Source organism: Gossypium hirsutum, chromosome A13 (genome assembly GCF_007990345.1).
Source record: "Gossypium hirsutum isolate 1008001.06 chromosome A13, Gossypium_hirsutum_v2.1, whole genome shotgun sequence".
Lineage (NCBI taxonomy): Eukaryota > Viridiplantae > Streptophyta > Magnoliopsida > Malvales > Malvaceae > Gossypium > Gossypium hirsutum.
In genome coordinates, this window is record NC_053436.1 from 68,444,969 (window position 1) to 68,459,832 (window position 14,864).

The 14,864-nt window shown below is 31.0% G+C and overlaps 1 protein-coding gene across 1 annotated transcript; it reads right to left on the reverse strand.

Moving 5' to 3' along the window:
- Window positions 1-3,567: 3,567 nt before the first annotated feature.
- LOC107895002 (sodium/hydrogen exchanger 2) lies at window positions 3,568-10,140 on the reverse strand. The gene is made up of 15 exons (XM_041085066.1): window positions 9,813-10,140; window positions 9,146-9,441; window positions 8,892-9,010; window positions 8,324-8,421; window positions 8,068-8,127; window positions 7,941-7,987; window positions 7,656-7,850; window positions 7,312-7,358; window positions 6,979-7,045; window positions 6,797-6,897; window positions 6,446-6,547; window positions 6,048-6,186; window positions 5,892-5,954; window positions 4,414-4,497; window positions 3,568-4,151 (listed from the first exon to the last, which is right to left on the reverse strand). Exons 2-15 carry the CDS (start codon window positions 9,317-9,319, stop codon window positions 3,822-3,824), a joined length of 1,626 nt encoding a protein of 541 aa, XP_040941000.1. The 5' UTR covers window positions 9,320-9,441; window positions 9,813-10,140; the 3' UTR covers window positions 3,568-3,821.
- Between the last annotated feature and the right edge of the window lie 4,724 nt (window positions 10,141-14,864).

The following is a 14,864-nucleotide window of genomic DNA, read 5'->3' on the forward strand; positions in this document are numbered from 1 at the left end:
TTTCGGTCTTTTTTTCAATCATGAACGGCGCATTAGTGGGGAATCTTGCACATGCTTGTCCTTAATGGGTAATTTATGCATTTAGTCCCTCCATCTTGCGTTGAAATGCAATCAAACCTTTTATTTTTTTCGATTTGGGCCGCGAGTTTTGTTTCTGTTTCAATCAGGTCCTTTGACCATGTATGGTCCTTTGCGCTGAAACGTTGCACTCTAGGACTAGGGAATATTTCCCTTTTCAGTCCTTCCCTTTTCGCGCGCCTCACATTTTAATCCTTTACTCTATTTCATTTTTGATTTCAGCCCTGAGATTTCGTTTCCGTTTTGATTTAGTTCTATTATTATTATTATTATTATTATTACCTATTTGTTTATATTTATTTTATTTAAATTTTCGGCACATATATACATATACATGCGTATATTTTTGTGATATACATACATTGTTTTTATAACATATATACTTATATAGTTTATATATTTTACAACTTATGTACATATCTATATATCTATATATATATTTTCGTTTTCCTAAATATATACATATTTATATATAATCTTTATAGTTTAAAATATACTTTTTTTATAAATCCGTATATACACACATATTACTATTAATTTATATACATACATATCCTTTTTTTATATGTATATATATTTTTATATGCACGTACATACATATTTTGTATATCTTAATTTACATAAATATATATATACATTTTCAATATATTTTTAACATGTATCAAAATTAACGTATTTATTCATATACATACGTATATTTTCATTATTTTTAAACTTTAATTTGTACATACATACTTTCTTTTATTTTCAACATATATATATACTTACTTTTATATGTATTTTATTATTTTCATATTCCATAGTTTTATACACCCATATATATGTACATATTTTTATATATACACATTTATCGTTTCTTTTATATATTAAAATATACTTTATACATTTTGTTAATTTATATATATACATATTTTAGTTTATGTCTATATATATCTTTTTATATTTAATTGTATTTGTTACTTATTTATTTCATTTTCGTTATTATTTTGAATGAATGTTTTAATTTATTTGTTTATATATATTGTTATTTTATATGATTGTAGGTATGACTTCTATTTATTTTATATTGTTGCTATTGCTCGTATTATTTTTATTTTTATGTGTATTATGATTTTACCACGTATAACAACAATGTAATTTGCTTTCACATTTTTACTACGATTTTCGTGTTTTATTTTACTCGATATAACAAAATTTGTTTTAAAAATATTTCGTATTTAGATTCGAAAGGATCGTACTCTAACTTACTGGGTTTCGATTTTCATAATAAATCTAAATACACGAATCTTTTCAAACTCAAGTTTTTAAACGATCTCGGGAATTAAGAAAAGATCGTGCCCTAACTTACTGGGCCTGATTTATTTCTAAAACCAAGATAATAAAATATCTTTTAAATAAGCATTTTTCATCCGCGTATCGGGAATTTGAGACATTGTGTCCTAACTTACTGGATATGATTCTCTTTCTCGAATAACGTGAAATATCCCCTTTTTCCTGAAAATTTTCAACGTTTTAATACAAGGATCGTATTTTTAAAATTCTTCAAGGTTCTCAATTTTTGACATTAAGACATTAAGTAATCAACTAGGTACCAATTTTGGACGTATCGAGGGTGCTAATCCTTCCTCGTGCGTAACCGACTCCCGAACCCGTTTTTCTGAATTTCGTGGACCAAACTTGTTGTTTTAATAAAATCAAACCGTTTATTAAAAACAACCCCTCTTCGAGGTGATCCAATCGCACCTCATAAAAAAAAGAGGATTGGTGGCGACTCCCGTTTCTTTTTTTCAAAACCCAAGTCAACCCCATTTTTCATCCTAAAAAATGGTGTCAACATCCATGTTGTTTGATTGACATCAAGTATGTCAATGATTGTTGGAGGGTTTTGTTCAGCAAAAACCTGTTCATGAATAAGTCTGCCAACTGTTTGAAGTTAGAGATGGAATGTTGTGGGGGTGTCAAATACTAAGCATAAGACGAATCATTCTGAGTCATAGAAAATGCCCTGCATTTCACCTCATCTAATGCACCCGAAATGTTCATGTGATTAATATAATGGGCAAGTGATCTTGAAGGCCCCTTTGCATATCATAAAGCATCTTGGGAAACTTGAATGTCGGGGATACGTAATAGCGCAATATCTTAAGGGCTAAGGGCTCGTTGGTATAATTTTTAGGTAACCCTATAGACTCTGACTTTTTGTAGTACTGCACTCCATTTTTCAAGTGTTCTATCTTTTCTTCTAGTGCATATTTATTCATCTTCCAGCTTTGGCGACCATTACCATCTTCAGGATCAGTAACGTTCCTACTAGTATGCTGATGCCTATGAGTGGACTGGAAAATTTCATCTTGCCTCTCCTAGGGATTATGCTTGTGGGCATTTCTAGATGCCCTCAACTCTTTAATGAGTTTTCCATTTCTCTTGTTTCGTGCATCTGTTTGTCTTTGTTTTTCCATCAGGTTCTAGATAAACTTTTGTTGCTCTTCGTACCTTTTCCATTGAGAGGATAACTACCCGTCGAGTGACTTCATTCTAGAAGGGCATATTCCCATTTGCTTTTCTTTATTTTTTTTTATCTGGTCCTGGATAAATTTAAATGTAATGAAATCCATTATAAATTAAATTTATAATTTACGATTAAGCTTGTATTAAATATTAATCAACAAAGAAAAGTAAGGGACGAGGGGATGATTGTGGAAATGTGGATCCAGTCATTAAGTTTTGTCACCTTATGTCATTAAAATTGATCACATAGCAATACATAGTGAATAAATGTGGGACACAAGTGTAAATTAATCTCTTAAAAATTTAATCAATACATAAAATAAATATGTGCATCGCACTGTTTCTTTTTTCCCTTTTTATAAAATTAATTACAATGATGAATTTTATTATAGATTTATCTGTTTAATTAAAAATATAATCATAGTAATAGTAAGAGAGTGATTGATATGTTAAATACAGATTCTGAGAATGTTATGATAACTTCGCTCATTTGGAGTACTAAAGTAAAAAGTAGACAATTCTCGATGGTCAAATTTCAACATATACGATAGCTGATTGTATAATAAAAACATATTCTGCATAAGCTTTAGAATTACCTTTAAATAATATTAGCAAGATGCTATTAAATGATAAAGCTGGGAATTCTTATATAAGGACAAATAGATCTAAATATATATATATATATAATCATAGTAAAAAAATTGCCAACATATAAAGCACGGTTTGCCGACGACACATGGAAATTACCACATCATTATCAATGAAGATCTTTTGCCATTTGTTTGTGTTATGTTAATAAATTATGGGGTGTTTCCAATGTATTAAAGTTAAAAATTTACAAAAAAAATCTGGTAATTTAATTTGCATGAAAGATGACCGCAGAATACAATACGAAAAATTAACTAAAGTACGACATTTAAAAAAAAAAAACCAATTATGTTTGATTTTCGATATTTGAATTATAATCCTTGGATTTTACAACAACAAAGCCCAAAATTTCGAACTATGTTTTGTTTTTTTTTGTTTTTTTTTTGTATAATATGATATTGATTAAATTATTTACTAATTGACACCTCAAAATTTAGTGTGAAGTTTCGCCACTGCTACGTACATAACCAGAGCCAAATAAAAAAAGAACAATTACGTTAAACACTTCTCGCGCAGCCTTGTAAAATTTCTTTGAGAAGTCTTCACAAGACATTGGATGCATAGTAGTACATCTTGATCCACCAGTCTCATTGCAATTGAGGTAGCTTATGTTCACTCCTTTCTGCTGGAGAGCCAGGAACGAAGGGAACAAAACCCCGCCCACCAAACACTGGCCGCATAAAGGCATTATCGAACTTGCGCCAGTAGTAATGAACGGTGTGTGTTGGAGTTGTAAGAAGTGCGCGAATGCTGCTTGGCTGTTGAACTCCCTTTGGACTATCTTCAAATGAATCCTGAATACTTCCCAGAAATGGCACTGTAATCGATTTTGGAGATGATGATCCGGAGGGTGCACTTGTTACTTTAGAATTAGGCAGCAAGAACCTTATTAGAGGTTTAGTCATTAGTCCAAAAACCTGATCAAAGCCAAACCAACATATAAAGTGTTACTAACGTCAACATCTCCAACAAACTATCATGCTTAAGCCAAGTAAATTATGGAACATCGAAAGAGATGCTAAAATATGGATTTCAGGCATGAGATTCGACTACCCAAATACGAACTTCAGCAATGTAAAACTCGAACCCTCAGTCAAGACTCTATACATATGAAGAATAAAAGAAAATGCCAACCATCAAATCTCCAAGAGTTAGAAATGCAGGCCAGAAACATCTTACCACAGTGCTAAAAAGAACAACAGTGATGGTGCTTGTAATCATAATGGCATTACATCGCAATTGTGTGTGCCCTGCCCTTGTAAACTGCATTTATATTAAGTAAAAATCTATCAGATTATATCAATCAAACAAATTTCTTCCTTTCTCTATCTCGTATTTTACTCTGACTCTTTATTAAGTAAAAGTCTATTGGATTATTCACATTTTCAAACATGTTGAGGAAATATGACCCTCCAAATGCATGAAATATTAAAAAAAAAGTTGAAGACATACATGTAATAATTGAATGAATCCAATTATTTGGATTGGAGCAAGACAATTCAAATCAATGTGCAAAGTACATGATACCAACCTACTGATAATACCAAACAAGTATGGTCGAAAGAATATGCCCAATTATTTTTCCAGACCCAAAAATTAAATAATTGCTTTGATTGACTACTATGAATTCATTGTGGAGCTAATGGACTATTTAGATTTTTTGTATTTTGAGAAACGGAATATATCTTGTACTAAAGAAGTATGCAAAGAGTTTGTAGTCAGAAAAGCAAGATAGGTCTCCCATATGGATTTTAAGAAAATGTATGAGGAGCTTAATGTTTTGTTGCCTTTTAGTCAAGATGTGAAAGTTCAACGGACTCAATGAGAGAAAATGGTTGTTATGAGTTTTCGGGTTGCTATTCTTCCAAAATTTGAGATACAATAAAGCTCAGATCCTTTCTGGCTTTGAAATTTCATCTTTTCAAGAGTACTTCATACTAAAAGCTCTCACGTCCCTTAGATTAAAATTAGAGCTCTTGTTAGTCGTGGTAAGAAAATAGTCACTGTCAGGATTCAGAAGGAATTATGTTGTTATTGCTATGAGTCAGGCCATAAGAAACGTTATTATGTGAAATTCAAAATAAGGTTTGAAAATATCAATTAGAAAATATTACAATATCTAATATCAAGACCATTTCACCATATGAGAAAACTTCTCCTATCATTGCTATTGTAGAGTCAAGTAAATCTAGTATCTTCTTTCCTTATTGTCCAAATAGGCCTTTGATTCTAGTGCCAAAATCTATAACAAGTAATTCGAATCTTTGTTTCACCTTTTACTCTTATGTATATTCCTCTAAAGTTACATTAGCAGATGGCTCAACTTCTTATGCCCTTAAGCCTACAACTGTTAATCCTACCTTGTCATTTTCTTTGACCTCGATGTTAAACTATTTTTTCTTTTAGTTTAACTCTATTAGTAATCTCAGCAGTACTTTAAATTGTTGTCTTATTTTTTCTAGATCATTATCATTTTCAAGATCTTATGACGAAGTAGATTGATAGGAGGTCCACTACAAGATATTGTGTTTTAATTAGAAGAAATTATGTAAATACAACACAATCTTCTCTATTTTCAATCTCAGCAAATTATTTCTCCTAGTTTCGTTACAAAAAGGTTTCCGTTTTCCAAAGAAATAAGATAATCCTGAATTCACCTGATTATAAGCAAGTGCCATAGATACTGCACCTCTCATGAGACCAGCCCACCATATTATGATCTGAACAAAAGATACAAAAAGAAATTAGTGACGTCAAATAACATTGTTAATTGATTTGGAAGCAAAGAAACAAAGAACACCACAAGCTAGTACTTGTTGCCTAAAGCTGATTTTTTCATTAGCTGATTTGTGTGCTAAGTTGGATAGAAACGACAAGGGAAACACAAAAGCTGCTCTTCCAGCCATGACCAGTGCAAGCAGTACAGAACTAACAATAATTGATGTTCCAGGTCTGCAAATAGGAGATCAAACCCAATGTCACAAGAACAAATCATGTTGTAAATGGAAGTTATTTTGTACAAATTGCATGGAAGAAAAAATGGGGTAAATCTGAAAAATATACCTGAAGCAAAGGTTCAAGACCAAAATGAATCGTTAACATACACTTGAAAAAAAAATAGTTTTTCCAGAAGGTGCACAGAGTAATGTTACTCAAACACAGATACTTGAAGAAAAATGAAATGTTTGAAAAACATAGACATAGAGCAAACCTGTCATTTACAAATTTCCACGTCTCAATGTCCAAGGCATCCATTCCAACATGGAGAAAGATGAAAGTCTCACAAACAAACGACAAGGTAGCAAAAGCATGCCTGTGTTTAAACAAAAGATCTGAATCAATTGAGGCATATAAAGAGTTAAAACATTTCTTTAGGTGTTAAGCATCTATCTTAAAAACAATTAGCAATAGTTAGAAGGGTGCAACTTGAATACAAAGCTACAGAAAACCCTAAATTTAACTGATGTAACATAAAGCCGCTTAAGAAGAAGTTTATTCCCTCCAAATATCAATTACCCATAACTTTTATTGCCCCTAAGATAATAACATGGAGGACACATACTTGGAAGTTATTCTTGAACTCTCTGTAACATTGTGCCAGGTATAATGCGACATCACAATCCCACAAAAGAACACCGTGAGAATGCCACTCAAATAGAACAGCTGCAGGGAATGCAACATTAGAGTTATCCAAATAAAATAAAGGAATGCAATAACTGCTATATTACGCTAGAAGAATCTTACTTCAGCCATGATATATGAAAGGTATGCCATGAGCATCATAAGAGCGAATTCACGGTCTGTTGAGTGCCTGGATCATGTTAAAATCAAGTGCATATAATTAGTTCTAGACTACAAAGACGTTGTACCGTCAAAAACTCTATTGTAATAATAACATTCATGTTCAGTTGGAGTCTTCTATTAAGTAAAACCTTTTAATATCACAAATGATTAAAAGCATTACATCTCTGTAAAACTTAATTCCCTAGAAGGGAGTATAAGATTCTCATAGAGGTATCTATGGTTTTATTATTGAAAGCTAGTTGATATAAAATCCAGATAAAATCCAAAATATACCTGCCAAAGTATAACGTTTTGATGATATAAGCACTTACCAGCCCAACCTACACAGAAAAGAAAAATATTACACCTAGGGGAAAGCTATGCTACCAGGTTAATCTGCAAGTGTCACATACATGTGTCCGATATGGGTATAGTCAATTTTTTTCTGTAAGATTTTCTATATAGTTGGAGGGTCCTTATAAGGACACATCCTCGTATACCAATGTACAAAAATGTGTTGAACACAAATGTCTGATACTCTGATATGGGTACTTCAAGAAAAATGAAAAATCAGATCAATGTAAGATGAAACTGCAGTGTTCACAGAATGAATCAGATTTGTATGAAAAGCGCCTTACAGCCACTCCCAGCAGAGTGCTTGCTAAAAATAAATACAAAAAGCTGCCAATAAACTCCAAAGCAATTCTATGATTTGTATTAGTGAGATCAAAACTCTGGATTGCATTGAAAAGCACCACTGATGTTGCATCATTTACAACACCCTCTCCAAAAACCAGACTGTAGAGTAATGGAGTCTCATCCTGATTAAGCACCTGTACCATCAGAAGCAGCTTCAGTTTAGTAAGTTTCATACAGTAGTCCCTCAATATAGAAATGCTACTACAATTTTAGTTTATGCATGCCTGCAGTGTGCAAACAGAATCTGTAGCAGCAAAGATTGCACCAATTGCTGAAAATTGCGGGAAAATTAGTAAGATACACAAACATGAACTAAGCCAGTTTGAAAAAGAAGGGAGTAAGGTCAAATACCTAGAAAATCTCCAATCTCCAATGAACCAATATCCATTTCCTTAAAGAACTTAATAACACCTGTTTGAAGAATCAGAGTTGCTATCACAACCAGTAAATTAATCTTAAGAATATTAGGATGTACATCAACAAACCAAGCCAACCCCTAACACTGCCCTTGGCTGCATATCCACAGACGTCATGTATACAAACAAAAGATAAAACTAACGAAATTGTACATATGTGTCAACTGTATCCATAAAGTTGTAGAAAGTACCAAAAGATATAATTGACCAAGAAATTAATGTACCGACAGCCCCAAACAGCATGATGGTAATAAAGTTACGGAAAAATTGCTTCTTTTTCACAGAAAACCTGGCAAAAAAAGCAAATATCAGAAGGAAGACAAGTAATTAACTACATCTAATCCTCAGTTTTTACTCTTAAAAAGAATTTTATTAAAAAATTAAACCTTGACATTGTAAAAAGGACACTGTGTTCTTATATTTACAATGTTGAAAACAAGTGGAAATTCTCAAAGTAATTAAGTTCAAGCCATCTAGGTTACTTTGACACTTCATTTAGTATCTATGTCCGAAACATGAATTCAATGCATATCATATTATGGGCATGGGGATGACCTTTGAAAGATCTAACAAAAACTTGGAATAAATTGAACAAAATCTTGGACACATACCATATTTTACTCTCACAGCCAAGAAAAAAAAAGTTCCCATTGAATAACTGTCGCATAGCCATCAATTTTAGCTTATATAAACTATAACAAACAATCTCCATATTTTCCATTTACAGGAGAAATGAAAATGTGACGAGAACAAACTTACCCAGCATTGAATATAATAGGGGGTAGAAGATAAATAAAGAACAGATCTTCACTGAAGACAAGAAGACGTGAGCTTTTACCCCCGCTCGTCAACAAAATAACGACCCCAGTACAAAGACCCTGCCACAAAGTCAATTAAAATAAAACATATGAGAAAAAAAGCAGAACAATAATCCAAGCATAACAAGACCCTGCTGAAATGTTCATGTGAATAAATCAACATTTATAGATGTGATTGTGAAGGGAGGCATTCACAATGGCAAGGGCAGTAATTGATTCGTTCATCCATCGGTTCTCCTCTAAAAGATGACCGATCACAATGGAAGCGCAAAGAAGCGCGACGAATAGGTTCATGGAGACCACAGAGGCATGGTCTGAATACAATGTTTGCAACTTGGATAAGACAGCAGCTAACTGCGATGCCACCATTTCGACCTCTTTTTTATCAAAGAAATTTATTGAAAACAATCAGTTGATTCTAATTTAATTTAGATTCGAATTCTCCCTCAACACTGGATATCTTCAAAAACTTCCATTCCTCCTTCAGAGTTCTGCATTTTACCCAAAAAAAAAAAAGAGTTAAAATCATTTCTTCGCATGTTCATTCTCAAAACCCCCCTTTCTTTCCCCAGTTTTTCATTCTTTCCGTTTATAAGGCTACTCCTTGTTTGTTCCTCCATTTTCTCATCAACCAAACATAAAAAGAGAAAATTATGGAATCGATTTGAAGAACCAATGATGACAACAACATCCATGAACACCACATTTGTGTTTCAGCATTTAATAACTATTTTTTTTTACAATTTTTTTTTCCATTTCATTTAATCAAAACAACAACACAAGTAAAAAAACTTCAAATTTTCTTTCCTCCCACTATCTCAGATACCACACATCCAAAAGGAAAAGAAAAACTGAAACTTACGAAATCGTTTTGGTAGACAACAAACGCTTATTTTATTTTTATTTTTTTATATACGGGAATAATTTGTGATTTTATTAAAACAAAACGAAATTTCGAAAGAATCCAAAGTCTCAATGTTTCGAAAATTTCCGACAAGATTCTTCTTCGACTCTCACAAGAAATTTGCCAAAAAAAAAATTCCAGCTTTCAAAATTTTTTCTTTTCGATTCGTTGAAAATAATTTGAAGCTTTTTTGAATATTTCGTGTTTAGATTTAGAGAAATGGCAATGGGATTGGAGGGTAGCTAAACAGAAGAAAGGAGAGGCGAGTTGCGCGGGTGATCAACTACATAAAAGGAAAATGAAATGTATTAAAATACGACCGATGAAGAAACATTTTAAGGTAAAAGTTAAATCCGGACCGTCAGATGTATTGACGGGATTAGTTACAAAGTAAATCACATGGTTTAATATGAGATTGGGTGTAATGGAGTATGGGTGTTTAAAATTGGCGGGTTATCCTGTTTGGGGAAATAATTTGCCCACTATATTCATCCACTTCATATGGCTGGTTTTGAGACCCGGTATTTTCATAAATCAGGAGAGGGTGAGGCCGCGATTCTCAGATGATAGCCAAGAATCTATGGTTCATTTATTGTGAGATTGTCCCTCTACTGCAGGTATGTGGTATAAACTTATCCCCTCGAGTTACATATCTCAGTTTCTTGGGATGAATCTAATGGACTGGATGATTGTTAATCTGGAAAATAATGTTGGTAGTATAGAGTGGGGAATACACTTTGCTGTTTTATATGGAAAAATAGGAAGAGAGTTATATTTCAACATGATAGTGTCCATCCGGAAGAGATTTTTAGAATGACCGAAAGTCTCGTTACTAATAATTGTAGTATGATGAGAACCAATAGTCTAAAGTCACCCAATCAAAGTATTTATGTAAAGTGGAATCCTCCAAAGAAGGGCTGGGTCAAAGATAATACTGATAGAACATCAATTGATAATGGAAACTACTCCACCATAGGTGGTGTCTTACGTGATTGTTATGGTATTTGGATAGCAGGATCGTATCGATTTGTTGGAAGATGTCTAATTCTCATAGCTGAATTATGGGCAGTATATCATGCTTTACAAGTAGCTCGACATAGAGTCTATTCTAAAGTTATGCAGATTTTGAAGATGCTATGATGACTTCGCTCATTCGGGGTATTAAAGTAGAAAGCAGACAGTTCTCGATGGTTAAAATTCAACATGTATTTAGAGAAGCTAATATAGTTAGTTGCTTGTATAGCAAAAACGTGTCATGAGAATACTTTAGAATTAGTCATTTTTTAGTTACCTTTGATTAATGTTAAAATGTTATTAGATGATAAAATTGGGAATTCCTAAAGCCACTAATGGTCTCCTTCTTGTATTAAAAAAAGATTTGGTGAGTTATCCCTATCTATGTTAATAAGATAAAATTTGTTAGTAATATATTGGATAAATGAATAGATAATAGTTAAATTACAATAGTTTTCCTTACGTTTTGAATAATATTATATTTTTGTCACTCAATTTTTAAAAATTACATAATTGTTATTAAAATTATTAAATTGTTACATTTTAATTAGTTGTTCGTTAACTTATGTTAAGAAGATGATATGGTATATTAATTTAAAGGGTTAATAATAAATTTAGCCCCTAAACTATAACTAAAATATTAATATGATGTTATTCAAATTTTTCTTAATAATAATTCTAAAAAAATAAAAGCATATTAAAAATAAATAAATAATTTAAAAATATATTAATTTGATCCAAAAAAGGTTTTTCAAAAAAGAAAGTAAAATAAATAAATAAAATTAAAAAGTACACAAAGTAATCCCATGTTTATACGAAGAGAAACCCAAGCAAAAAGATTATGTTTTTAAAAAAAATATTAGACAACAAATTCGAAAATATCTAATCTTTTTACCACTAATTATGTTAGTAACCCCAAGAGCTCTGTACCTTTTGGATTTCTACTTGGTTTTTTTTTTTTTTAGTAACTATTTTTGTTCCATATTCTTTTTATAATTGAGAGTTGAGGATGGGATTGTATTCAGGATTGTTGTTTGTTTTCTAAAGAATTCAATGTTAATATTATTTAACTCATTATAGATATGCCTGATTGTTTGTATTTTTTAAAATATATATTTATTTATTTTAAAGATGCTTTTAAATTGTTTGGAATTATTATTAAGAAAAAACTTTAAAAGTATCATATTGATATTTTAGTTATAATTTAGGGTTAAATTTTTTATTAATCATTTAAATTAGCGTGCCACATCATCCTCTTAATTAAAGTTAACAAATGAGTGATCAAAATGTGACAATTCGATAACTATAATGATAATTATGTTACTTCTGAAAATTGGATGATTGAAATGTAATCTTAATCAAAGTTAATGAGTCTTTATTTGAGCAACTCCCTTTGTATGTAGTGTGTGCGTATGTAGTATGGGTATGTTCCTACCATACATTTATCAGTATTTCTAATGCAATACCAAAAGTTATAAATGATACCAAAACTCTTAGTTTGCAAAATATGCCTTTAATGTTTTCATGTTTTTCATTTTGCCTTAAATCTTTTTTTGGGTAAACTACACTATTAGTTACTAAATTATGTGTAAGTTTTCGTTTTAGTCACTTAACTAAAAAGTTACAATTTGGTCACTAAACTATTCGAAAGATTTCATTTAAGTCACTAAACTATTCAAAAAAAAATATTTTAGTCATTAGATTGTTAAGTTTTTTTTTAAGTTCCGCTAGTAAGCTCCAAGCGACAATTCGATGGTCAGTATGGTGGATCAATACCAATCAACGAGTAAAAGAACATACCTTAGATCCAAGTCGATATGATTGTCAGTGTCGAAGATTGAAGAAAAAATTGTTTGAATTTTGGTTCGCAGATTCGTGACACCCATAGCTATTTTATGAAAAAAAAACTGAACTATAGAAGAGAATGTGTAACGTCCCAAAACCTCTTTAATCGAAAATAATATAAGATAGATTTTTTTTAGTGAAATAAGATATAAAGAAAGTAAAGTATAAAGAATGTTAGAGAAAAATGAAATAAAAAGTATGTTGTGAAATGTTAATTTGAGTCAAGGATTAAATCATAAAATATGAAAAGTGTTGTGGCCTAATGTAAATATTTAAACTTAAAATGACAAAATATAAGTACAAAAAAGTTTAGGGGCCAAAAGTGCAAATTACCATTTTAAGAAAATGGGTGAAATTTTAATAAATATTTTTTAATAAATTTGAAATGGAGACATTGATATATAAATAAATCGAAACATGGACTAAATTGAATAAAGTAGAAAAGTACAGGGACTAATGTGTAATTTTCCAAATTACGGGTGAATGACCTAAATGCAAATTATCCTGTATTAAATGATATTTGGAGACATAATCATGAGGTTAGAATACCTAAGTGATGAGGTGTAAAGAAAAAAAAAGAAAAAAATTATGGAAATAAGGCTTGAAATGTGGTGGAATTTGATTGGTTGATAATATAAGGACTAAAATTGAAATAAAAGAAAAGTATAGAGATTTCTAGAAAGGAAAAGGTGGGACGGCAGCAACTAGACAGCAAAAATAAAAAGAGAAAGAAAAGAAAGAAAAAAGGGGAGAATAAAATAAAGAAAGAGAATATCTTCCATGAATTTTCTTTGAGTTCTACCTAAAAACCAAAGCCTAATTTTATGAGGTTGTCTTCTCGGAACAGTAGTTTCGGGATCACAAATCTGAACCAAAAATAAATTTTATTTTTATTTTATTATATGGTCCATAATATGATAGAAATGTTATGTGAAAATTTTGATAAGAAAATTTTATCGATTATGTGCTTAATTACGAGAAGGACCAAATTGCATAAAATGCAAAAATTGAATTCTAGTTGCTATAAGGATTAAATAGCTATGAAATTAAAAAATTGAGGTCCTTATTTGGTAATTAGACCATTAAAGAAAGTATGTAGATATTTTGGTGACTCATCCATGGAAATTTAGAAAAAGGGCGAGGACTAAATTGGAAAGTGAAATAATTTAATTAATTAAAAGATGATAAAAAGAAATATCATCTTATTTTTCTCATCTTCTTCCCCAAAAATACATGGAAACCCTAGGAGAGAGAGGAAACTTTCATGGCCAAATTGGGTAAGTTTCCTTGGCCCATTTTTAGTAATTTTGATATTTTTGAAATCAGGATAACTTAATCTATTTATTTAGGAGATCAATTTGAGAAGTTGTCAAAGTATGGAAAATGGGTCATGGATGTATATGCTGAAATTTTGAAATTTATGGTAGAAAATGAAAGGTTGTTGGTAGATAAATAACTTTTACAAAGTGATTTTTGATGAAAATATGATTTAGGGATTAAAATGTAAAATTGTGAAATTGAAGAAAAATGTTGAATTTTTATGAATACATGTGCTGGAAAAACAAGTATGAGAGAAAAACAAAGTGAAGGAAAAAGTTGTCTTCTAACATATAATACCTACTGTCTATGGAGCATGCGTAAGGTTCATCCACTGAAACTTGTACCTATTATTCACATGCCATCTTTTAACGTCATTAAGCACAACTAGATTAGCACAACTTAAACAAGGCAAATCACTAAAATAACTTCTTTAACCCTATTATATGTCATTTATAACCATTATCTGAAATAACCAAAACTACTAATATCGTGAATGGATAGTGTGATGATGCTCCGACGAGATTCCAACCGATCAAGCTTTCTGATGATCTACAAACAAAGAAAACAACTATATAAGCAACTAGTACTTAGTGAGCTTGTATAAAGGAAACTTAAACTTATTGAACATATTAAATTAAACAACCAACATATTTTCATCATGTCATGTGCCAAACTTCCTTTCCTATACACACCACCTTATAAGGTTAGTAAGTATAACATTACATATAAGTTTCAAGTAAATTATGGCATATACGTAATAAGCATTTAGGCTTTATATATCTTCCATCACATATATATCCATTACACATTCTTCTCATTTGAATCCACATA